At 40.7% G+C, this 25,622-nt stretch overlaps 1 protein-coding gene across 1 annotated transcript in view; it reads right to left on the reverse strand.

Moving 5' to 3' along the window:
- LOC128612029 (A disintegrin and metalloproteinase with thrombospondin motifs 2-like) overlaps nucleotides 1-25,622 on the reverse strand; it is a 137,737-nt gene that overhangs the window by 69,601 nt on the left and 42,514 nt on the right. The window contains exon 3 of the mRNA XM_053631933.1: nucleotides 14,982-15,153. Coding sequence (XP_053487908.1) covers nucleotides 14,982-15,153 — 172 coding nt within the window. The remainder of the gene's footprint in view (nucleotides 1-14,981; nucleotides 15,154-25,622) is intronic.

Genomic DNA, 25,622 nt, shown 5'->3' on the forward strand with positions numbered 1-25,622 from the left:
AGGAGCGTTGCATTTGAAAATAAAGCTTTAGGAATTGATTGATGTTACAAAAAATGAATGAACACTGAAAAATAAGGGAGAACAATGTAAAAAATAAATAAATAAATAAATAAATAAATCATCTATAAAAGAATTATGTTTTTCAAGTTTGTAAATACTGTAGGTCTTATAAAAAATATTTTTTATTATTATTATAGCTCAGAAAAGTGAACTGTGGCATAGTATTATATTATATTATATGATATTGATAATATTATGACAATATCATACAATTATATGATATTCATATCATGATATCATACAAGTTCTTTTAGAAAGTTGGATAGTTTTTTATTATTATTAGTAGTAGTAGTTTAGTTCCCAAATAATGTTGCTGGTGTAATAAATTTATTAAAGAACATAATAAATCAAGACAGGTCTTATAACGCTCTATACAAAGATGCCTCAGGTTCTTTGGCATTTGATATAAGGTGTTAAAATAAAGAGAGCTATAAAGTGTAATGCATTTTCCTAAATAATTATAACAACGTGTATAACGAATGTCTTATGAACATATTATAACATGACATGAAAGTGCTCATAATACATGTTTAGCAGTACCATGATTACCAGAGATCTGCTGTGATGCATACGTCAACAACAAATCAACTAGAATTGCCTGAATTTCTCAGATCAACTCTTTGTCTTGATCTGTGTGTCATTCCTACGGGAAATTTCCACACATTTCTCTTTTTACCTCCTTAATAATGAGCACGATGACTCTCACTGTATCACCTGTGGATTGGTTTCCAAGCTGTAAATATGTGTTATATGATAAAACATTTCGTTTCTGCGGAACACGCTAATCTCAAACCGAAGACTTCACTACAATTACAGTACTCTGCGACATGATTGGCTTTGGCAGCACAGATTCCCTTGGGAATGCTCTGTATAGGCACTCTTGATATCCCCAAATGATCTCCAAGTCATTTTAAATGTCTGGAATTAATGAATAAAAAAAAGCTAATTATATTAAGCGGTGGTTGTGAGGTCAAATCTCAGCACTGCCAAAGCCTGCAATGTTGGGTTCTTGAGAAGCATCGTTAGCCGTTCCTGTTAGCACTTGAAATTATTAAGCCAAAAAAATAATCTGCAGCTTGTTTCATTGTGGAGAAACCGCAAAGTGTAAAGCCGTCTTTCCGAAAGTTACAGTTTTATGTTACAAAGTAATCGAGACTTCCATCCATCCATCCACTCATCCATCTTCTATACCGCTTTATCCTACTGGCTTGCGGGGAACCTGGATCCTATCCCAGGAAGCATGGGGCACAAGGCGGGGTGCTAATCCATCGCAGAACACACTTACACACTACGGACACTTTGGACATACCAATCAGCCTACCATGCATGTCTTTGGACTGGGGGAGGAAACCGGAGTACCCGGAGGAAACCCCCGCAGCACGGGGAGAACATGCAAACTCCGCACACACAAGGACATGGCGCGAATCGAACCCCCGACCCTGGAGGTGTGAGGTGAACGTGCTAACCGCTAAGCCACCGTGCGCCCGACTCCTTCCATTAATGCTTCATAAACATCAATTTATTGAAAAGCCTTACCATATCAACAACCAAGCCTTTATAAAACAAGTCTTTCTTTACCACAGCACTATTCAGTTTTCATCATTCTTATTTCATTGGTCAGAAGGCAGTAGCTCCGGCAGCCAGGCAAATCACAGGTATATATTAATGCGCTCGTCCTACTGCGTCATCGTTTCTATAGTATCAGTTTACACACGGATTTGTATGGTGGATGTTGCTTTGACAGTGCTTTCTGTAGCACTGCCTACATCAGCGCTTTGAAGTAAAGCTGGAATGACTGCTTACGGCTGCTGTAACATACAATATATATCCTATGAACCACAAAGAAGTGTACGACATGGTATCTGGTTATAAACTGGAAACAGTTCTGAAGCCACACACGCCACTCTCAGTCTTAACGACATATGCGCTATCTTTCATCACAGCCAGTAAACCATCTGAGATCAATAATCGAAATGTTCTTCCGTTCGGTAGCAGCAGTGCCTCAGCATGAGTCCTGTTATAATTATACTGTTTCAGTGGCAGGATGTAACGCACGCACAATTCTACACCACATTTAAAGACGTATCGGTTGGCAAAACGGCTGAAAGATTTCTTTCACGCTGCCTATATTCGAGATACCCTAAACGTATTTGCAGCTTTTATGTTCAATTTTAAAACATGTGACAGATTTCTAGGTTGCCCGAGGGAAGTGAGAATGTTAATACGAAACGTCTTAATGAATTCTGATAGGCCAGAGGTGTCAGACGGGAATTCGATTAGCTCGAAGCGTCTCTGATTAAGGGCACGGCGACATCTATTAACACAGCCGTGTTCTTCATCACTGGAGAGCGAATCTTTAATAGAAAACATGTCGTATGTATCAATCACGTAATGAATCGGGGATGCAGATCTGAAAACATCCATCGCTCGTTTATCTTAGCTTATCCTATCCTGGTCAGGGTCGTGGTGGATCCGGAGATTATCCCGGGAACCCTGCATGAGGTGGGAATGCATTTATTACAAGCCATTACTGACATACTCATTCACACCTAGGGGCAATTTAGAGTAGCATCTTAAAGCAAAATGTGCGCTATAATATGAATATTTGAAAACGTCTAGCCGGTATTTATAGGAAATCTTAAATGAATGCCAAAGCACTCGTCTCCTTTCCAAATTTCAGGACAATCTCTCTCTCTTATTTCCCGGTAATACCCTTCAAGAGAAAAGGAAAAAAAGGTACGGCACCAACGAGATGCTGTCACTACAATATGTGGCGAGTGGTTGAGTGTGCAGATGTTGCGTAATGATCTAAAAGCACTCGCACCTTGCCAGATGTGTCGATATAATCAGAAGTGAGGCATGTGTAGCTGTATTAACCAAATGCTCCAATATTTACTCAGAAAAGACCTGTCTCGTATTAACGCCTGTATTGTCATTTATATCCTCTGTCTCTAGCAGATCCTTTGTAGTCTGGGACAAGCAGATTTTGTGTCCAGACTGTCTTTTTTTTTTTTTTTTCTTAGTCAATAAAATGATAAGTTGTGTCAACAAATATAGAAATCAAATAAACCCTACTTCCTTATACATTTACAAAACACTCTTTCGTTTATGAATCCTACGTCCGGCTGCACTACACACGTCGGTCGGGACGCGATCGGGCTGACTCACGCTTACTAGTACTAGTGCAATCGTACTAAATTGATCAGGAGACCATAAGGACTATGGCTACACAGTGATTTTCAATCACATATACTCGTTTTTTTTCCCCCCTTAGTCTCTTTAAATGGACTTAACTAGCTAGCTAGCTTGCTGTATATTATTAAATTGTACTAGAAACCACTTTTTAGCCTAGACGAAGGTTTCAGGGCAACCAAAGTATAGAATTAGGCAGCACACTGGGGTTTTTACTCGCCTAGTGGGCTTGCTAATGAATTTATCATTTGTCCGCCCTGGTATTCTATTCCACACAGCATTTGTACGCAGTCATTTACTAAGTCATTAGTTTATAATATACTGCAGCTGTATAATGTCTGTCTATAGATTACTGTAGGACCCTAATTTCTGAAGTCGTCCATATAAACAGAGTTCGCACAAACATCTTACTGAAGCTCATCTCGCAAAAAAAGCCAGTCTGGTACTTTTCTGTTATTACACATGGCCAAGAAGTGACAGCTTTCACACAAGTAGACCATCTGACGGACTCTGAAAAAGGCTAGTCGCGTGTCGTCAGTGCTTAGAGTTTCAAACAAGGTACACTCATAACTTGTGGTGCTGTGGACCGTTATCAATCCCATGGTTAAAACACTGTTTTTTACCTCAAACACAAGTGTGAACAGATCAGATTCAGAATCAGATTGCGACCTGAGCGATTCTGAAGCTCGTGGCCAGATAAGTGCACAAAAAGGTATCAGGCGCTCCAGGATGTATTTGTGTGAATCCGATCAGATCCGATTAGATCGGATCGGGACACACAGCTCCTTTAAGACACAGGTCATTTAAGTTGATCGTGTTCTCAAAATCATGAAAAGAGCGTCTGAAATTTGGCAAGTAGTACAGCAGACGTAAAAGAGGCGTCGGGAAAAATGATATACAATAAATCCTGCAGAATTAACAGGAAGTTTCAATTCAACGTACAAGCAGTGAATATAAATGAACGCAGCAATAATCAAGCTTTAAAATGATTATATATATATATAAAAAAAAAAAAAAACACCTAACTGATTTTGTTTGAATTGGCAATATAGTCAATGAGCGTGTGCAGCGGGAGATTTTCAGGGTCAGATACGTCGTGAGTGTGTTATATCCAAATGCAGTAATCACCAATTTCTGTGTTTAACCCAGACACTCATCTAGAGAGTCACACTGAGATTTCTCATCCCTCTCCTCGCTAAGTAATGATAGTGGTGTGGCTCTGAGAGTGACGGCTCAAAAATACACTCGCAGAGAACAAACGCACATCACGGCTTTGAGTTAAACACTCGACAGGGAAAGCAGCCGAAGCTGTAGTTACCCTGAAACCAGGTGTGCGGATCCGGCTGATAAAATGTAAGGTATGATTAGAAATGCACAGTGTGTGTGTGTGTGTGTGTGTGTGTACCACAATTTATGGGTTTGCTGACAAACCGCCAGTAAAACACTGAAAAACCGATATTTCTCATCGAAAAAAAATGTCTATTTTTTTATTTAATGTAAACAAAAATACATGATTTAACACCGACGTTGATTATTTTCACAGCAATTTGCAACCGCTAGCAAGTTTTTACTTATTAAACAACGACATATCATTTTGTCCGTTCATAGTTACACTTAATGTCGTGGAATGATGCAGGAGTTCCTGGCTTCACTCACGGTGTCGCAGCTATAAAGTATAAACAGTCATTCCCTCCCTTTACCTTGACGTTAAATAAGTACAAAAAAGAAATTCCGTTTGTAATTGGGAAAACTGCGAAACGCAGCGTCCTCTGCCCTGAAGACTTTTCCGTGCGGAAAGCTTGACACTGGAGACTCCTTGTAAAAGTTGTAAATAAATAAACACCACCTTACAGAAAATCTCCCCATGTTAAACATTATACACATTTTTCCATCCATCCTTCCATTTACCATACTGCTTATCCTATACAAGGTTGCAGGGGAGCCTGGAGCCTATACCTGGACAGGTTGCAAACCCATTACAGGGCACAATTTCACACACATTCAAACACCCTGGACAATTTAGAGATGCCAGTCAGCCTACAAGGCATGTCTTTGGACTGGGAGAGGAAACCGGAGTACCCAAGGAAACCCCCGAAGCACAGGGAGAACATACAAACTGCTAACCACTAAGCCACCCTGTCCCCTCCCTGTGAATAAGCTGTTACTATAGCAATGGTAAAACGATAAATCAGAAAATTGCTATTTATAGGAAATTAATCAACACTTTCTGGCTGTGCTGTAAAGTAAAAGATTTATTAATCACGAATCAGGTCTTTCTTGGAAATTTTCCTGGAGCACAACAACTACAGAAACTCCACGATACATGAAACAGGAACGAAAGGACAAACCACTGTCAGCTTTTTATAGACGTCAATCACTTTGCTATTCCAGGTGTTAAAGTTAAAAAGATAGACATAGAGAGAGAGAGAAAGAAAGAAAGAAAGAAAGAAAGAAGAAAATTACAGAGGTTCAGTGAAGGAAATGCTACAAGCAGCTGCTTCCTGTTCTTCGCATTTCCACCGGGTTTCTCTCCGGCGAGACTGGGCGTGTTATTATTCAATAATATACGGCCTGGTGGAACAGATGTTATGGAGTCAAGAATCCATTAAAAAAAAAAAAAGGACCACTAAAATGTTCTGCTCTGTAATCTGTCCAGTTCAAACACACCGACTGAACAGTGCCGGACTCAGCAGGATGGAAATGTGTGCTTGTTTTTCATCCCTTACGTTTTTCCTCCGTCTCCGGAGATGTGCTCCACTGATTTTGTTGTTGTTTTTAATTTTGTTTCAACGATGGAAAACCCACCATGAGCAAAGTTATCGTATTCATTATTGAGTCCTTAAAGACTTACCAGCCACTTTATTAGGAACGCCTGTATACTCTATAGCCCGGTCTTTTTCCAGTCTTTCACTGCCGACTGTAGCCTCGGATTCTTGATGTGTTGTGCGTTCTGAGATGCTTTTCTGCCCAACACGGCTGTAAAGAGTAGTCATTTACCAGGAGTTACCATCGACTTCTCTCATCAACAAGGCGTTTCCGCCTGCAGAACTTGCGCTCACTGGATGTTTTTTTTTGTTTTTCGTACCGTTCTGTGGAAACTACACTGTTGCATCTGAAAAGCCCAGAAGATCAAATACCACACCAGCCCATCTGGCGCCAACAATCATGTTACAGTTGTACTAATTCTGATGCTTGATGAATATTAAACTGAAGCTCTTAACCATGTATCATGGAACCTTGATCTTCACATGGCCAAAAAAAAAAGCCTGTAAAATTCTCGTTTTTGTAAGAGAACAATCACAGAAACACACATTAGAGTCAATGGAAAGTTTCGTTGTTGTTGTTGTTGTTGTTGTTTTATGTTCATTTCATTAAATACTGTTCAGGATGTGAGACGTCACCGTTGCCACTCGGAAGCCAAAAAAAAAAATTAGAAACACCTTCAGCTTTTCATGGAGGTACTTCAATCAAGTAGTAAAAGTAAAAGTGCAAAAAGGTTTTATTTTGGTTATTGTGCTTAACGTTAGGATGCTATTTCTGTGTAGCAGAGCATTAATGAGCTGTTTATGTGCTGCAAGTCTTTTTTTGAGTTCTATTGTAAAGAGCCAAAAGGTACAGCAGGACAAAGTGTAAATTAACAAGGTGCAGACGAGCTATTGTCAAAACCTCTCTTTATAAAACTGGCACCACTAAAGAAAAAAAAAAAAAAAAAAAAGTATATTTTAGGTACTCCGTTAGCATACAAGACAAGGTGTTGATGCACTCTGGAGGACTTAAAATATGCCTTTTTGTACTACGTTACTTTCAAGCTGAACGGCCGAACGGATTAACTTTCACTCGGAGTGTTCTTAGTATGTTGCCAGACGAACGTTTCAGTCCATGCCTCATAAACAAGCCTCCAGGGGAGATTTCTATCCATTTCTCCCTTGGCGAGTTAGTACTGTTCCTAGTATTTGAGAAAAAAAAAAAAAATTGAGTTATTATTTAAAGCAATAATAGTGTGCCACTGTGTAGAAATACATTTGGCTAGAAGGCCGGTACGTATTTATACACCACAGCGCTATTGAAATCTTGATTCTGATTGGACGTCTTGATTCATTTACAATAACAGCATTTCCGACAGGAGTTCCAGCTGCAAGGCCAACGACAGGTTCTTTGTAATGCTTGTTATCGTTTTTCTAGTAACAAATTACACAGGAACTCCAGGTAAATGATTTAATACCCGTGCTTAAATGTTGATAAGTTTTCGGCGAGGAAATTGAACATTTTTTAAACATTTATGGAAGGAGTCTTAGTAACGGTCAGGAATAAAGCTCTAATGGAAGGGTATGTACAGTAAGTATGCGTCGAGGACTATCAAGGCCAGCTTGGTCACTTGGGTTGACAAGAATGACCAGAGGATGGGCGAGACTCACCGGGGACGGGGACACGATCGGGTGACGGGTGACGGGACGGGGGGATGGGGGGATGGGGGGATGGGGGGGTTCAAAAGTGAGGTCACAGTAACGAGGTACTCAGCAAGGAAACGATCAAATGGGAAAACTCCACAAGTTCCAAAAGGAAACTATGCTGGAAGGAAGGGTGTTTCCCGAAAAGAACGAGAAAAAAAGAGGTCGGTGATGGAACAACTGTTTAGAGCTGCTATAACGTAAGTGACAGCAGGAACTAACATGTTTCACAGACGTCCCCCATCATTAAATGTAACTATAAATGGATATAACAGTACTATGTACTGCTAGCGTCTGCAAATTGCTGTGATATAAACGGGATAAACCACCACACCTTCTGACCAATCAGAATCGAGAGTTTGAAAAGTGCTGTGGTAAAATATCACAATCATGATATTTTCATTGTGGAGAATCAAGAACAACACGAAGCAGGAAGTGTCTAAAAACAGAAAGTCAAATATATTTTACAATGATGCATGAGTTCACAATTCCGTCTGTATGTCTTTTTACTTGTTGAACAGTCACGATGAGGCCTTGAAACAGCCGTGGAAAATGCCAGAGGTATTTTATTTATTTATTTATTTATTTATTTTATTTTTTTAAAGAGCCCAGCCAGTACATCAACACCTTCACAACACACTCAAAGAGATGAAGCCACAGCAGCAGACTGGCAGGAAATTCTGACCTCTCATTGACCTTTATGAAACAGCAGGACTCAAACTAAAGATTCCTTGTTTTCCTTTCCTTCTTTCCACCTTTTAAGTGCGTTTTATTTATTTATTTTTACCAAAGAAGGCGGCTTTGGTAGCCTTGGCATGGGAGGCCACGAACATGCATGCGTTTTACCCAGTATTTTGAAGAAGTAGCTGCAGACTAGATCCAAGATCAACAGATATAAAGTGCTTTTATCCGTTCTTTTTATTAAATGCTTTACAGCAGTAGAGAAAGATTCATCTGCTCTTAAAACAGCTACGCCGAATAAATTTACTCTATGTCTGGTTCGGCATTTGTACTTTAATACTTTAGATGTGTCTTATTTTAGGATTTCTTGTTTTAGTGACTAATAAAAAAAAAACAGAGTCTTCCAAAATAGGCTAGAATATACAAATTCAAATGAATGTGCTGGATTTGATGCTTATTTATCTCACCGTGTAAGCCCGTCATCCAGCCGAGAGGCACCACATGAAAGAAAATATGAGCCAATTATGATTAATAAGTCACTATTATCTACAGCTCATGTGGGTGTTACACACAATCTCAAATGGCATTTACAAATCTGGACTGAGTGAATGTGACAATTACGTGTTACTACACCGGTTTTGGTGGATACTCGGCTCGCCGCCCACTTCTCCAGACCAAAATAATTGATTAGAGAAACAGATTTGCTCCAAAATTAGTCAGAGGAGACAAGCATCTCTGAAAGCTAGTTTAAGACTTCCATGATTTCAGGTGCCTTTTTTTAAATTATTATCACTCTATCGCACTGTATAAGAATAAAATCTTGACCAGACTCTACAACATACTGTGCCATGACATAGGAATATACAGTGGTGCTTGAAAGTTTGTGAAGCCTTTAAAATGTTCTATATTTCTGTATAAGTATGACCTAAAACATCATCAGATTTTCATACAAGTCCTCAAAGTAGACAAAGAGAACCGAATTAAACAAATGAGACAAAAACATTATACTTGGTCATTTATTTATTGAGGAAAATCATCATCAGTTCAGGATAACTGAACTAAATATTTCATAACTGTTGATCAGTCCTGCTCATCGGCTTGGAGGAATTTTAGCCCGTTCCTCAATACAGAACAGCTTCAACTCTGGGATGTTGGTGAGTTTCCTCACATGAACTGCTTGCTTCAGGTCCTTCCACAACCTTTCTATTGGATTAAGGTCAGGACTTTGACTTGGCCATTCCAGAACATTCACTTTATTCCTCTTTAACCGTTCCTTGGTAGAATGACTTGTGTCTTTAGGGTCGTTGTCTTGCTGCATGACCCACTTTATCTTGAGATTCAATGATGTCAAGTCATCCTGGCCCAGATGCAACAAAACAGGCCCAAGCCATGATACTACCACCACCATCTTCTTTTTGGAGACCAGTGGCTTTTTCCCTGCAACCCTGCCATTCGCACCGTTGTTGTTCAGTGTTCTCCTGATGGTGGTCTCAGGAACATTGACATTATCCTGGGTTCCTTTGTGACCTCATGGACTATTACACGTCTTGCTCTTGGCGTGATCTTTGTTGGTCGATCACTCCTGGGGAGGGGAACAATGGTCTTGAATTTCCTGATATCTGTCTGTCTGTAGATCGGTGGAGTCCAAACTCTTTAGAGATGGTTTTGTAACCTTTTCCAACCTCACGGGCTTCAACAACTCTTTTTCTGAGGTCGTCAGAAATCTCCATTGTTCGTGCCATGATACACTTCCACAAACATGTTGCGAAGATCAGACGTTAAATAAACCAGGGCGCTCACTCACTCACACCCGATCGTCATCCCACTGATCGAAAAAAAAAACACACCTTCAAATTAACTGCTAATCCTAAAGGTTCACATATTTTTCCCACTCACAGATACGTAATTTTGGATCATTCTCCTCAATAAATAAATGACAGAGTATAATTTTTTTGTCTCTTTTGTATAAGTGGGTTCTCTTTGTCTACTTTTAGGACTTGTGTGAAAATATGATGATGTTTTAGGTCATATTTAAGCAGAAATATAAAAAATTCTAAAGGGTTAACCTTCCAGCACCACTGTACCATGAAGAACTTCTAGACCTATGACTGAAGAAAATGACTTTGTCAAGCTTATGATATCAATAAGTGTGATCTGGGCTTGTGCAGAAAATTGAATGAAGACAAACAAGCTCTCGGGATAATATTAGCAATGTTATTTGCATTTAAATGGTAAAGAAGAGGAGCGTGAGTAAAAGAGGACATTGTGAAATACCCATTCTACAAAGTGAGCTTGAGGTAATATGGGCCATTAGGAAATGTGGTAGCTTTGCTGTGGTATCAGAAGAATAAAACAGGTGATAACAGTAGCTCCGTTTAGCATCAAGGCACATCACATCACCTTGTCGTTGATTATTTTCCTATAACAGAACACCCTTAAGTGTTTGATTCCTTGTATAATCACCATCACACTGTGATATGCACAAACCAAGCACTTGTCAATCATGTATCAAATCAACAGGGCTGTGTCAGTAGAGAAAGGGAAATATAAATCCTAGGAAAGCAAACTCATTGATGTCTTTAAAAGAAGCTGGCCGCTCCTCATTGGGCTAATTCCTGAGGCCCCGGTGCCACTACTGCTTGGATGGGACCGGCCAGGGTTTCCCATGCAGCCAACCCAGAGAAGCCAACGTCGCCGATGCCTTAAGAGGAAGCCAGCCTCCACAGTCCGGGTCTGACCAGCCTACATGGCCCAAAATGATGGGGATGCTACTGGACGAGCTTCCTCAGGTGAGACACTCACACCCTTTAACCCAGTCTCCTCTGTCTTTCACCAGGTTGTTGGGCAGGGGAACCTCTGGAGCGAGCAGAAGGAGGATGACCGACTGAGGCAGTGCTGAGGTTAGGTGCGACTGATCGATGGAATTGACCAGCAACCGGAGCAGCATTTCCCAGTCACCTACTTCCTGGTGTCCAATGACCTCCTCTACTTCCGGACAGAGCACCGGGGCCAGCCCTGCTACCTCCTGGTCATCCCCCGTTACAAGACTCTGCCCCTAATACACCTGGCCCATCCACTTGGCGGCCACCTCGGGGCCCGCAACATACTGACCAAGCTGTGGGACCGGTTCCTTTGGCCCGGTATGGATGCTGATGTCTGGGCCTTCTGCCAGCAGTGCCCTCAGTGCCAGTGGACTGCACCCCGAAAGCCACCGCCCATACCCCTCATCCCTCTCCCCATTATCAAAGTCCCCTTCAAAAGGGTGGGCATGGATCTGGTAGGGCCAATCTGTGATCTGTGTCAGTTGTTGAAGGTGAAACATCTCCGGGTCAAACTCAAACTCATGGCCTGGTAGAGCAGCTTTAACCAAACACTAGACTGCTTTAACCAAGCAAAACGGATGCTCTGCCGAGTGGTAGACAAGGATGGCTGAAACTGGGACCTCTTCCTTCCCAACGTGCTTTTCGCCATCCAGGAGACGCCACAAGCATCCACCAGGTTGCACTCTCCGTTCCAGTCAGTGGTCAATTTTGTACATGAGATGCAGGAGTGGATCGACCGGGTCACCCCCATCGTTTGGAAAAACAAGAAAGCAGCACAGCTGGAACAGCAGCGGGTCTACAATCGACTGGAGTACCAGCTTCTTCCCTTCGGCCTCCTCGGAGCACTGGAGACTTTGCAGCACCTAATGGATATCGTCCTGAGGCCACACCACCAGTTCACAGCCACCTGCTTGAACGATGTATTCATCCACTCTTCCGCTTGGGCCGACCACCTCTATCACCTCGGGGAAGTCCTCAGAAGCCTCCGTAAGGCCAGGCTGACGGCCAACCAAAGAAATGCCACCTGGGGTTAACAGAAACACGGCACCTGGGCTACCGTATTGGCCAGTGGCTGCTGAAGCCACGGGAAAAGAAGCTGGAGGTAGTGAGAGGGTAGCCCCGGCCCACATCAAAAAAGCAGGTACGTGCCTTTCTGGGGCTGGCGGGGTATTACAGGAGATTTGTCTGCCCTCTGGGCCCAGCCTGAACCAGCAGTAAAACCTTCCCTGATTCCCAGAATACATCTTTAATGACTTCAGCCTCCTTTTTTTCTCAGACCTTAGGCTAAAAGAAGGCTTTCCTCACAGTCCTGGAGGAATGGTACATGCTTTTCACCTTTACCAACCCTTTCACACTTCTAGATATGAGACATAGTTCCTGTTATCTCAGGTTTGCAAGGCAAACATGAATCATATTCAAGATGTAATGCAAAAATACAAAATATCATAGCAAGAGGAAGCATTTAGAATATAGGATTGTTGAGAAATGAAAGTATGACAAAGAATAGTCTACTTGTTGTAATGAATTCTTCACTGAAAATATATATGTGTTAGCAGGTGAAAATGTCTTCAGTATGCTGTAAGTACAGTTGAAAAAAACAGTAGAAACCCTCATAGAATTCATTATGGTTTTAATGGTAACAAAGGGAAATGTATTAGTTTTATTGGAAACTGTAATTGGGGTGGTGGGGCACAGTGGCTTAGTGGTTAGCATGCTTCCCTCACACCTTCAGGGTTGGGGGTTTGATTCCTGCCTCCACCCTGCATGCGCAGAGGTTGCATGTTCTTCCCGTGCCTTGGGGGTTTCCTCCAGGTACTCAGGTTTCCTCCCTCAATCCAAATACATGCACTGTAGGCTGATTGGCATCTCTGTAGTGTGAAAAAATGTGTGGTGCAATTGTGCCCTGGGATGGGTTGGTGCCCTGTCCAGGGTGTCCCCTACCTTGTGCCCTGAGTCCCCTGGGATAGGCTCCAGGCTCCCCTCAACCCTGAGTAGGATAAGTGGTAAGGAAAATGGATGGATGGATGGATGGAAAATGTAATGGTCCCTGTTGGTCTTTACTGGTTATTTGTTGCCTTCTAATGGGGGTATGTTATGTCTAGTGGATACCATTAAGGATCAACCAGCTGATGGTTTGTAATATATATATATATATATATATATATATATATATATATATATATATATATATATATAGACATATATATATATATACACACACAAATTCAAAACTCTCATTATTGCTCACACTCACTCCCTTTCAGTAACCGCTTTATTCTGGCCAGGCTCCAGAATAAATGGAAAATGGATGGATGATTTAAAGAACTATTTAAACAACTAGGCTCATTTTTGTCTCACAATTTTTCCTCAATAATCACTTTGACTGACATACCTTAGCTTTTTAAACTTAGTGTCTTTGTATTCATCTCACTATTACAGACACCTACAGACTCAGCACAGAACAATCTCCTGAATTATATGACAGAACCTTCCAGATCCCAGTGTGACAGCTTTGGATGAATGATAAATGCCCGGCCGTGTGAAGAAGGCAGAATTCGTTTGAATAGCTTCAGCAAATCCTCTCTTCAATCTAATAAATCTAACCCCTCCCTATTGTTTTGAAACCCTCTGATTACTTTATCATGTTGCAGCATGTCTCTTGTTCTGCCCCTTAACATGCAGGATCATAAACGGAGTGTGAAGGCTAACACATTCAGAGCTGGCCCGACCCCATCGATCACACGCAGCACGAGTCCAGCCAGCTCCATAGTAACAGGCCGGCTTCACCTATAGGCCAAACGTTTGAAACCGAATACCTCATTCTCTTTCAGCACTCATACGCACACGACGAAGCTCAATACTACATAATCCAATCCTTTCTTCATTTCTGTCAACTGCTGAGAGAGCTTATGGTCCCTCACGTTGGTGGAGAGATGCACAGAGCAGCACAGAGACTTGCGCTGCCAAGGACCAAGGACAGGTCACCCTGTCCATCCAAACACGTTTCAGAAGCATTTTATTCTAACAATGAACCACCTCATATATTCACCGGGGAATACAAAGACCAAGAAAATGGCTATCGTTGCAGCCATGCTTGTCGGATATACCACAGAGCATCTTGTATCTCGTATATATGCGTGTGCAGTTTTCATATAGCCAGATGCTGATTTATTTTGAGACCTTACTGGTGCTTGTCAAGAATGTTCATTTTCAGGCTTCCTATTAAGAATTTTATTTATAGGGTATCTTTCACATAGAATACAAATTTGGAAATAGAAACACACCATTTATGCAATTATAATACACTTCGAAGTAAACCAAACCATAGACATTTTTTGTTTGTTTGTTTTCCTAACATTTAAGTTCAAATCCAAAACGGTTTGGACCTATTTGCTGTTCTTCTTCTTTTTTTTGGCATGGTACTCAAAAGTAGGAAACAGGCCCAAACATAAAACTTTTTTTAATTTTCAGTTTCATGCTTCTTTAGATATAATTACAGGTTATAGAACATTAGCCAAAAACTTTTGGGCTACCTGGACACAAAATGAATGCAGAGTGAATACTAATTAAAAGTGAAAAGTGAAAAGTAGTGACGATGAAGCAAGCGAGTGGGTTTGAAACAATTTTCCGGATATCCGAATACAGTATGTGAACAGGACAGAAGCGTTAAATCAAGCCAATCTGCGTCTACCTCTAACTCGCATACTACCATGACACAATAGCAGCTTAGCTGTGTTAAATGTTAATCTTGTTTTTTAAAGCCTAAGACAAAACTGACCTCTGGAATGAAGGTCTGCGGCTAGCTGGCTGGTTGGAGGCTTCTTCACGGCAGCAGAGCGGTACACGATGTGAGGACGACCGCCGCCACCATCCTCCTGCTCCATCACATGATGTCCCGTCTCCACCGGCTCGATAAAGAACTCCTCCTTCTCGGTTCGGATCATCCCCGCCTGAGTAAAAGAGAAGAAAAAAAAAACACACAGAATCACTATATTACCCAGCTGGATAATCATGGAGAGTCATGTTGCTTTGGAAATGTGAATCAATATATTAATCCCACAGCACTGCTTCAAGAAGGAACTCTTGATTCTGATTGGACAGAAGGTGTTGATTACTCTTACTGTAGTTCAAATCAAACATTTTTTTTTTATATATGCTATCGTTTCTTTAGTAACAAGTCATTCACATGGGCTTGTATGATGGGCACTTGACATAAAGCCTATAACATAATTGATAACTTGTTTTGTGGACGTTCCACAACATTACATGTGACTACAAACAAACAACACGCACCAAATGTCATATCATTGGCAAATCGCTAAAGTAGAATAAGTAGAATAAAACACTTGCTGTTGCAACATGCTGTTGTAAGATAATAATCAAGTGTCTTGGATTATTTTCCTATAACAGCACACCCTGTCATGTTTTATTCCTTACAAGTCTATGTTTCCATTTGACCACTTGGTGCCAAGACTGTTTCTAAACAGCAAACACTGCCAACATTTTATTACTACAACTCCTCTGGGAAATATATATACTTAACATTTCTGGAAATCTATATAACAGCTTTACCAAAAGGACTCAAAAAGACAAACGAGGCCAAGTGGAAACAGAATACAGTGTAACACAAACAGTGTATTATGCATTTAGTTAGCCTCAGTGTGTTAACCTTCATTTGTGTTCCTGGCTGCTGGAGAAAAACAGCGAGCGGTCGCCCCATAAACTTTGTACTTGCCCGATCTTTCATATACGGTATTTCTCACAGAATATGATATTGAGAGGAATCTTCCTTTCATTTGTTGTGTATACAACCGGGCTAATAGAGCGAATATAATGTCTAATGCAATCGTAAATGGTGCACTTATATAACGGTTTTTATCCAAAATGCTTTACACTGGTCCTCATTCACCCATTCACATACACTCACACACCAATAGTAGCAGAGCTGCCATGCAAGGCGCTAACTTGCCATCGGGAGCAACTTGGGGTTCAGCGTCTTTCCCAAGGACACTTCAGCAAGTGGAGTCACGTGGGCCGGGAATCGAACCGCCAACCCTATGATTAGTGGACAACCCGCTCTACCACCTGAGCTCCACTCCATCAGAGCTGTAGATCCACCCACTTGGCCAAAAATGTTACAGTGGCGATATATTTATAACTGTGTGCATTGGCTGTGTAAGCAGCTCTTTTTTAAGCAAAGGTTGTTATAAATTGTGTCGTATCGCAAGCAGTAAGCACTGTAAATTAGGATTTGTAATTGAAATATGAGAATTGTACACGCAAACGCTGCTGCAACAGATCTTTGGATTTATTTATTTATTTATTACTTTGTTTTTGTTTTTTTATGTAAAGAAGGAAAATAAGTTGGCACTTGTTTGACCCTAATAAAACGTTCTAGTCTGAGCAGCAGCCCGCAAGACAAAGCGTAAGTAAGCTATTTACGTAATACTTTACAATAACAGTACTCGAATAATCATGCACTAATTCCTGAATTAATACGTACTTAAATACGAACTAATGACGAGTTAAGGCCGGTACTAATCACGAACGAACCGAGGAAGAGCTAACCTTGATTTAACGACGACGTGAGTCTTACGAATTCATGTGTGAATAACGACCACCTTAAGTACATGTTTGTTAGTTAATGTATTAATTAAGACATAGGGGTAAACTCGATCAAAACATGCTCTATAAGAAAGAATATGAATTATTTCTAATTGTTTATAAAATTTCCCATATGCAGCTGCGTAGCCAAACATCACTGGATGGCACTAGTTTACGTTCATAATTTACATTGACTCCTCTTATCGAACGTAGAAAGACGCACTAATAATAATAATAAGCACCAATAATTTGATCTCAACCCGTTTTGCGCCATTCTCCCTCCATTTCTCTTCAAATAGTACCAGTACGTGCTCTGGGTGGCTCAGGCCAGGGGCAGTGCTCCTTTAACCACAAGGGTGAAATTTGATTTTGTTTACCCCAGATGTTAATTAATACATTAACTAACAAACATTTACTAAAATGTACTTAAGGTGGTCATTATTCACGCATGAATTCATAAGACTCATATCGTAGTTAAGGTTAGCTCTTCATTAGTTTGTGATTAGTGCATGACATATTAGTTCATATTTAAGTAAGTATTAATCCGGGTATTAGTGCATGATTATTCATGTACCGTTATTGTAAAGTGTTACTGCTATTTATTTTCAACGTGAGCCGGCGATTGGTCGGAAAACCGAGGTGAAAAATAGTTTCACGTTATGCAAATGAGAAGTGTAGAGGTGTAACAACTAGCCTACCTTTTTTTTTTTTTTTTTTAACTTTCTGATTGGCACAGAAGCCAATCAGCATGTCTTTTAAACAAGTTTGAATACGTGTTTCAAAATACTGATCGGAGTAAACTAGTATTGTGACAATATAATCTGTCCATAAGGCTTTCAAATGAAAGCTTTAATGTGATTTGATCAATGATTGGCCTTGACGATGATGTAAAAAGTTGCATATTGACACAGACATAAACAAATGTAATTAATTTATTACAATACAAAGGATTGTAGGCTGTACATGTGCTAATTGATAAAGTCATTTTGGCTCTCGATATATTGTTTATACGTGTGTGTGTGTGAGAGAGAGAGAGAGAGAGAGAGAGAGAGAAGCATCTGACGCTTCCTTTGACATGATCCACAGTGAGAGGGCAGCGCTGCAGCCGCACTCGAGCATGGCTGGAGATCACAGTGGAGAAACGTGCTAAAACATCCGTATGTCAGCCTGAGTTATGTAAGAGGCCTCAGAAGGCCGTCTACACCGACTGACCTTCTCCTCTTTCTGCAGAAAGAGAGATGAAAAGAAAGAGGAAAAAAGAAAGCATGAAAAAGATGGAGGAATGGAGGCCTTAGGGCAAGATGTGTCCTGTCAGGAAGGTGAACAAGTGGCATCTCATGCTAGTAACACTACAGAACGGTAGATAAGGTCATATTGTGCAGTTTAGCTACAGTATTAGAGCGCCCCTCCTTTCTCTATCCCCCCCCCCCTCTCTCTCTCCATGTCACCATCTCTCTCTCTCTCTCTCTCTCTGCTCTGAAACAAGCGATCAGAAAATTGTCAGTCACTCTCCCCAATTCCATCTGTCTGTTTAGACAACTGATAATTACCGACCCTCCTGACAGCCGCCACGTACCATCCACAGGGGAGATCTCAACACACACACACACACACACACACACACACACGCTCATGCTTCTCATTTCAAAAGGCTACAGAGGATGAATAATGCTGCTGTTGCAGCTCAGTAAGAGGAATAAATTGGGCTTTTTGCTAACGTTCCTGTCATAATGATTCTAGCACATCCTGTAATATTTGGGAATGTAAAGTATAACCCCCAATCACTGACAAGAACTATTCCTGACTATTAAGCATTTTTAAGCGCTATAAAGCTAGCTAACTACTAGCTGAGTTTAGGCATAGCTTGCTAGCTTAGCTAGACGTCCTTTTTCTTAGTACTCACGTTTTAACATGACGATAGCATTGAGAAATAATTCATTTTGCCTACACTAAGCCTAACCGACTGGTAATGTTTTTCGGCTGTAGCGATGTCAAACCTAACATTTTCGTTGTTATCGTGATATTAAAATGTGAGAACTGAGACAAAAGGAAGTTTAGCTAAACTACCCTGCTATGCCTAAACTCAGCTAGTAGCTAACTTGCTAGCTAGTATTATCTCTCCAGCAGTTGTAAAGTTAGTATTATATAATTATTTTTTTCATTATTGTGTAACCCAGCTAATGCTGCTAGCACGCTAGCTAACATTAGGCTAACTATTAAGTCATGGGTTTGCATGTTCTCTCCGTGCTTCGTGGGTTTCCTCCAGATACTCCGGTTTCCTCCCCTAGTCCGAAGACATGCATGGTAGGCTGATTGGCATGTCCAAAAGTGTTTGTAGTGTATGAATGGGAGTGTGAATGTGTGTGTGATTGTGCCCGTCCAGGGTGTCCCCCGCCTTGTGCCCCATGCCCCCTGGGATAGGCTCCAGGTTCCCCTGACCCAGTAAGGATAAGCGGTACAGAAAATGGATGGATGGATGGATTATGTCATGTAAACCAGTAGCCAGTAAATATCCTATACCATAATAGGAAATATCTATATTTGCATTAATAACTAACGAAGAAAATTGTATATATACTGTTATACTGTATAAGATTCTCTTAATACAGGATTTATGGCCACCACGTTCTGCTTAACCCTCAAAGTTCAGAGAAACCAAATACAAGAGCTCGAGAAAGAAAGAAGAGAGCAGAGATAGAGACTTAGCGCTGATCTCACAAACTGTCTCTCTTTCTCTATGTTTATGCTCATCCCTTCATCTCCGGCAGGTCTAATGGATAAACGCTGCGGCGCATGAGGCACTCTCGCACCGGAATACAAAGCAGTGGGCAAGTGGAGAGACGTGTCAGCCAGGAGAGATGACAGGAGGGACTCTGAGACACGGACATATCGATCTGAGGAAGGCAAAGAGGGAGGGGACGGGACAAGGCTGTGCTGTCCACATCGCGTTCAGAGGAACTGCTGAATAAAACATCAGGGACTTTCTGGAGCTGAACAGAACAGCATGTTCACTTCCAAGCTTGGACTTAAGAGACGGGAACTAAAGCTAGGGAGGTAGAGACAGACACAGGGACATGTCCTAATCATCTAATATGGCCTCTGGTTGCAGGTTTAGCCAATAATGCCAAGCAAATCTGTTAGCAGGCTGGAGTTTATAGCTAGGCATTTATTATTTTATTTATTTATTCACTTTTAAAGAACTCAGTCAAGCCCTCAGTTACGATGGTGCAAACTACAAACTGCAGGTTCCAAACCTTCAACACTGAAATTGCTGTTATTATTTTGGCGCTTTATACTACGTGCTACACAGTGTATTATACTCCATGTACTATATTTTTAGCACAACATCCCAAATCAATATCAAATCCCAAATCAAAGACTAAAATACTCTGCAAACTTCATCAGAACTACTTCTGAAAGCTGACCGAAACTAACTTCCCAGCCCAGAGCTTTCATAGTCTTTCATAACAGCTGTCGATCAAACAAGAGGAAGGGGTAATAAACTCTGTTAATTTAATCCTTTTTGGTACAACTACACCGTGAAAACATGCTTGCATTATGTAGTTTTATCCATTGTCCTGATTGGTATGGTATATTTTCATTTATACCCCAGAGCTGTTTAATTATCGATTCATTCTGATTGCTCTGAAGGTGTTGATTCATATTTTTTTATATAATAGCAGTTCTGACAATAAACAGTAGTAGTATAGCATATAGACATAGCATGTTGAATCAACTCCAGACATTTAATCTTCTTAATCTGTCGTGAAATAACGAGGAAACAGGCCATACCTGGCCCTTAAACTGCTCATGAGTCAGTTGTCCGATTACTTTTGAGCCTGTTAAAATGGCTGCAATACCTGAACGGTTAATTGTTTTTGTTAATCATCAAAATTACGTAAATTGTGTCACTGTCCAAATACTTATGGACCTTACCATGTGTGTGTGTGGGTGTGTGTATTTATATATATACACACACAGTAAGGTCCATAAGTATTTGGACATATATGTATATATATGTGTGTGTGTATATATATATATATATATATATATATATATATATATATATATATATATATATATATATATACACACACACACACACACATAGTATATATGCAGCATATACGGTGGTGCTTGAAAGTTTGTGAACCCTTTAGAATTTTCTATATTTCTGCATAAATATGACCTAAAACATCATCAAGTCCTAAAAGTAGACGAAATAAACAAATGAGACAAGAAATATTATACTTGGCCATTTATTTATTGAGTAAAAAGATCCAATATTGCATATCTGTGAGTGGGAAAAAAAAGTATGTAAAGCTTTGCTTTTGGTATCTGTTGATACTATCCCCATTGTGCAGCAATAACTGCAACTAAACATTTCCGGTAACTTCCAGTGTTTTATTCCTAACGTATTATTCAAATAAGGTCCCATTAATTCTCTTATTCATATAATTGAGCCATTAAAGCTTTTGCTTCAGCCCACTTCCCTCTGTAGGAACTGCCTGTTACATTCTACTCCATTTATTTCAATAAAATCCTTATAGAACTAGGCAGTTTTTGTGGACTTAAGTACCTTTTTGTGCACGGTGTCTTCGCTGACAGTTTAATTCACATTGTTGAAGATTACACTAATTTGTCAGGCACATCGCACATGTGTAGTTGACACTGTTTGTCATAACACCTGCTTATCTCCTTGGTGCCATTTTGTGTGTGTGTAAGTGTGGAACAGATTTTGCAGGTCGAACATTTTGCATTCTTAAAACGAAACCAATTACACGCATAAGAATGTGGTGGAAGTTAACCTTCTCGTACCCTACAACACTCCGTCACATCATACAATCCTGTCTTAGCTCATATACATTACTCTTTACATGTGTGAATATAACATATGCTCTGTAAAGCGAAAGGGTTGTGTCAAATCATTAGACTGGATCTCTTGTCTGCTTAATGACCGATCCTGTTAGTATGAGGTGTAATGTCTGAGTGATGATCTCCATGACATCGCCTATGCTTTCAAGGTGAGAGCGGCCGAAAAAAGACCAGTCGTGATTTTGAACAGTGGGGTGTCTGACAGCGAGGGCCACAACAGCGTGATATTAGCCGAGGTTACGTTTTTCTTACACACACACATTGGGAGGAATAGGTTAGCACTGAAGCTCCCTGAAACTTAGCAAACTATTAGATTTGCAAAGATTCGAATCTGTGCACTGAGGTTAATGTTTAATTTAACCCTCTGTACCAGTAGGCTAAAGTGAAGGACGTATTGCCCTCTGAGTGAAGGAGACTTGGCTTCTGTACCTGTCTTCTTCGCTGTAAAGGAGGCATGGTAGCGAAGGAAGTATAGGCTTTGCGTGAAGGAAGCATGGCCTCTATGTGAGTCAGTCACAGTGAAGGAGGCGTGGTCTCTGTATGAAGGAGGCGTGGCTTCTGTGTCTGTCAGTCCCTGGGAAAGAGGCATGACCTGTGTGTTAGTCCTAGAGGTGTGGCTTCTCTGCCCATCAGTTGCGGTGAAGGAGACACGTCTTCTCTGTCTGTCCATCTCTGTCAAGGAGGTGTGGCCTTGGTGCCTGTTAGTCCCTGTAAAGTAGCCATGGCATCTGCGCTTCTCATTCCTAGTAAAGAAATTGTAGCTTTTGTTTCAAGTGAAGGACGGCATTTGTGCCCATCAATCTCAGTGAAGGGGGTGTGGCCTCTATTCCTGTCAGTCTCAGTGAAAGAGGTGTGGCCTTTGTGCCTACCTGTCTCAGTGAAGCGAGTGTGGCACCTACTCCTGTCAGTCTCAGTCAAGGAGGTGTGGCGTTTGCGCCTACATGTCTCAGTGAAGGGGGTGTGGCCTCTATTCCTGTCAGTCTCAGTGAAAAAATTGTGGCCTTTGTGCCTACCTATCTCAGTGAAGGAGGTGTGGCCTCTATTCCTGTCAGTCTCAGTGAAAGAGGTGTGGCCTTTGTGCCTACCTGTCTCAGTGAAGGGGGTGTGGCCCCTACTCCTGTCAGTCTCAGTGAAGGAGGTGTGGCCTTTGTGCCTACATGTCTCAGTGAAGGGGGTGTGGCCCCTACTCCTGTCAGTCTCAGTGAAGGAGGTGTGGCCTTTGTGCCTACATGTCTCAGTGAATGGGGTGTGGCCTCTATTCCTGTCAGTCTCAGTCAAGGAGGTGTGGCCGACCTGGTCTACCTCCTTTGCAAGCAAATTTGTCTAAAACTGATCGTCAAGTGCATAAATGTCAAAAAGATCATCTATCCAGACCATTTGTTTCAGTTATTTTGCCCCTGATGCTGCAGGATGAAGCTATAAAGTGTACAGAGGGACTCAGGAGCATCATACGCAGCTAAATCAAACACGATTCATCTATATTTATTATTCACTACCTCACAATGGATGTTCCGCTGATACATCACAATACAGCTAATTTAAAATACCAAATATATTTTATAAATTTTATATATATATATATATATATATATATATATATATATATATATATATATATATATATAGATATATATATATATATATATAAGAAATTGATATCTAGACCCAGATTTGAGGATCATCTTGACGGCCTGATGTCGGCACAGCCGGGAGTGTAAATGAGAACCAGAGGGAATGGAGCATGCACTAAAATAACCTGAATATAACCTCTCATACATAAATATGAGTCTTATCATTGTATTTTTATTTTCCATGTTAACTGGTGAAGTAGAGTACAAAGTTAAATGTTAGGGAAAAAAAACACCAAAAAGAAAAGTTGTAATGTGTAAAAGATGTTGAAAAGTCGAGAATTCAACAGCGTTCTTCAGCATTCTTCATTTAAAAAGTACATAAACAATGACATAATCTTTCCAAAAAAATTAAAATCGCCTCGGCCGGGATTAAAATTCGGATTATACCCGTGTGAAACTAATCCCAATTTAAATGCTTTATAGCCTGGGGGAGAAAAATGCTATGCTCGTTGTAAAAATAAATAAATAAATAAAAATAAAGGCCTAATCCCATTTCCTCGTGGATCTCCACATGCAATAGGAAGTGGACATGATTTAAGAGCCCTTCTGACCTTTTAGCGGGCAGGAAGAGGCGACCGAGAACGGCGACGCTGAAGAAGGGACGAGAATTAATTTAGAGGGAGCTTTAATTGAAAGCACACACTCCTGTGCCAGGAGTAATTATTTGGCGAGAGAGAAAGCCGCTTTGTGCGAGCCAGAAAATGACAAGGAGAAAAAGAGCCCTTAGTGAGCACGCACGCATGCACACACACACACACACACACAAAACCAGGCTGCAAGGAGAGACATTTCAGCATCAAGTGCATCAGACATACAAATTAGCCTCTCAGTCATGCAATCTTTTTCCTCACTCCTCAACTCAGACTCAATTTCTCACCTGCAGATGTCAGAAATTTCTAGAGTAAAGAATTTTGGCCAGCGCCAGAGTTGTTCCATCGGAAACACAGATCTCAGCATTGACATCACTCTTGCTCACTTAACTTCCTAACCATCCTACTGTTTCACATCCAGGGCCAACAAAAAAGTTCCAAAAGCCAGAGCTTCTTTCATACTCTGATGTAACACACACACACACACACGCACACACACACGTACATACACACACACACAGGAAAATGTGACATCAGCATGCATCTGGCTGAACTCTCCAGGCTAATAGGAAATTCTAACTGAGTTTAAGCTCCATTCTCCGAATGAGCATCTCTGCCAGGTGACTAAACCCGGATGGGCGAGAGACATAAGGAAAAACTCAGATAAGAGAGAGAGAGAGAGTGTGTGAGTGAGGGAGAGTGAGAGAGAGAGAGAGAGGAAGAGAGAGAGTACTGTATATATTCTTCACCTGTATATACAGATCAGCTCTCAGACATGTCATGAATTCCACCTGGAGTTCACTTTTTATTGGGAAGAAAAACTTCTGGACAGCTTTTTTTTCTTTCTTTCTTTCTTTTCGCACTTCAGTAACTAATCACAGACATGTTGGAGAAAGACAGAAAAAGGGGGAAAAATGTCTGCTTCATGGCCGTCTCACGGAACAGGTACAAGTTTCAAACCAGATGAAATCGCAGAAATGACACCACATCTGTCCTGCTATTTTTTTTTTTTTTAAAACGCTGTGTGTTTGAGGAGTGAAGTGTAAATGCAATAGACATCCACTGAAATCATTCCAAAATACTTTGTTACTTAAATTCACAATATTTCTCTAGACTAGGGATATTCAGCTGAAATAGGTGAACATTGTAAGTGCTTTGATTATAAAGGTCCAGACAAGCGACCAACATCTGCATGTTCTGTAGTGACGACGTCAGGTCACGACTTTTAACTAGTGACTCTCCACAGACGTCAGTTTTGATCTGGAAGCAATTATGAAACGCGTATGCCTGTGTGTGTGTGTGTGTGTGTGTGTATGTGTGTGTATCTGTATTTCTGATATTTACGTGTGTGTATGTGTGTGTGTATCTATATTTCTGATATTTATGTGTGTGTGTATCTATATTTCTGATATTTATGTGTGTCTTGTACAGTATTTGTGATATGTGTTTGTGTGTGTCTGTCTGTATGTGTGTGTGTGTCTTTACGTGTGTGTGTGTGTATATCTATATTTCTGATATTTACGTGTGTGTATGTGTGTATACCTATATTTCTGATATTTATGTGTGTGTATGTGTGTGTATCTATATTTCTGATATTTAGGTGTGTGTCTTGTATTTGTGACGTGTGTTTGTGTCTGTATGTGTATACGTGTCTTTACGTGTGTGTGTGTCTTGTATTTGTGATATGTGTTTGTGTGTCTGTCTGTATGTGTATATGTG

This window comes from Ictalurus furcatus, chromosome 8 (genome assembly GCF_023375685.1).
Source record: "Ictalurus furcatus strain D&B chromosome 8, Billie_1.0, whole genome shotgun sequence".
Classification (NCBI taxonomy): domain Eukaryota; kingdom Metazoa; phylum Chordata; class Actinopteri; order Siluriformes; family Ictaluridae; genus Ictalurus; species Ictalurus furcatus.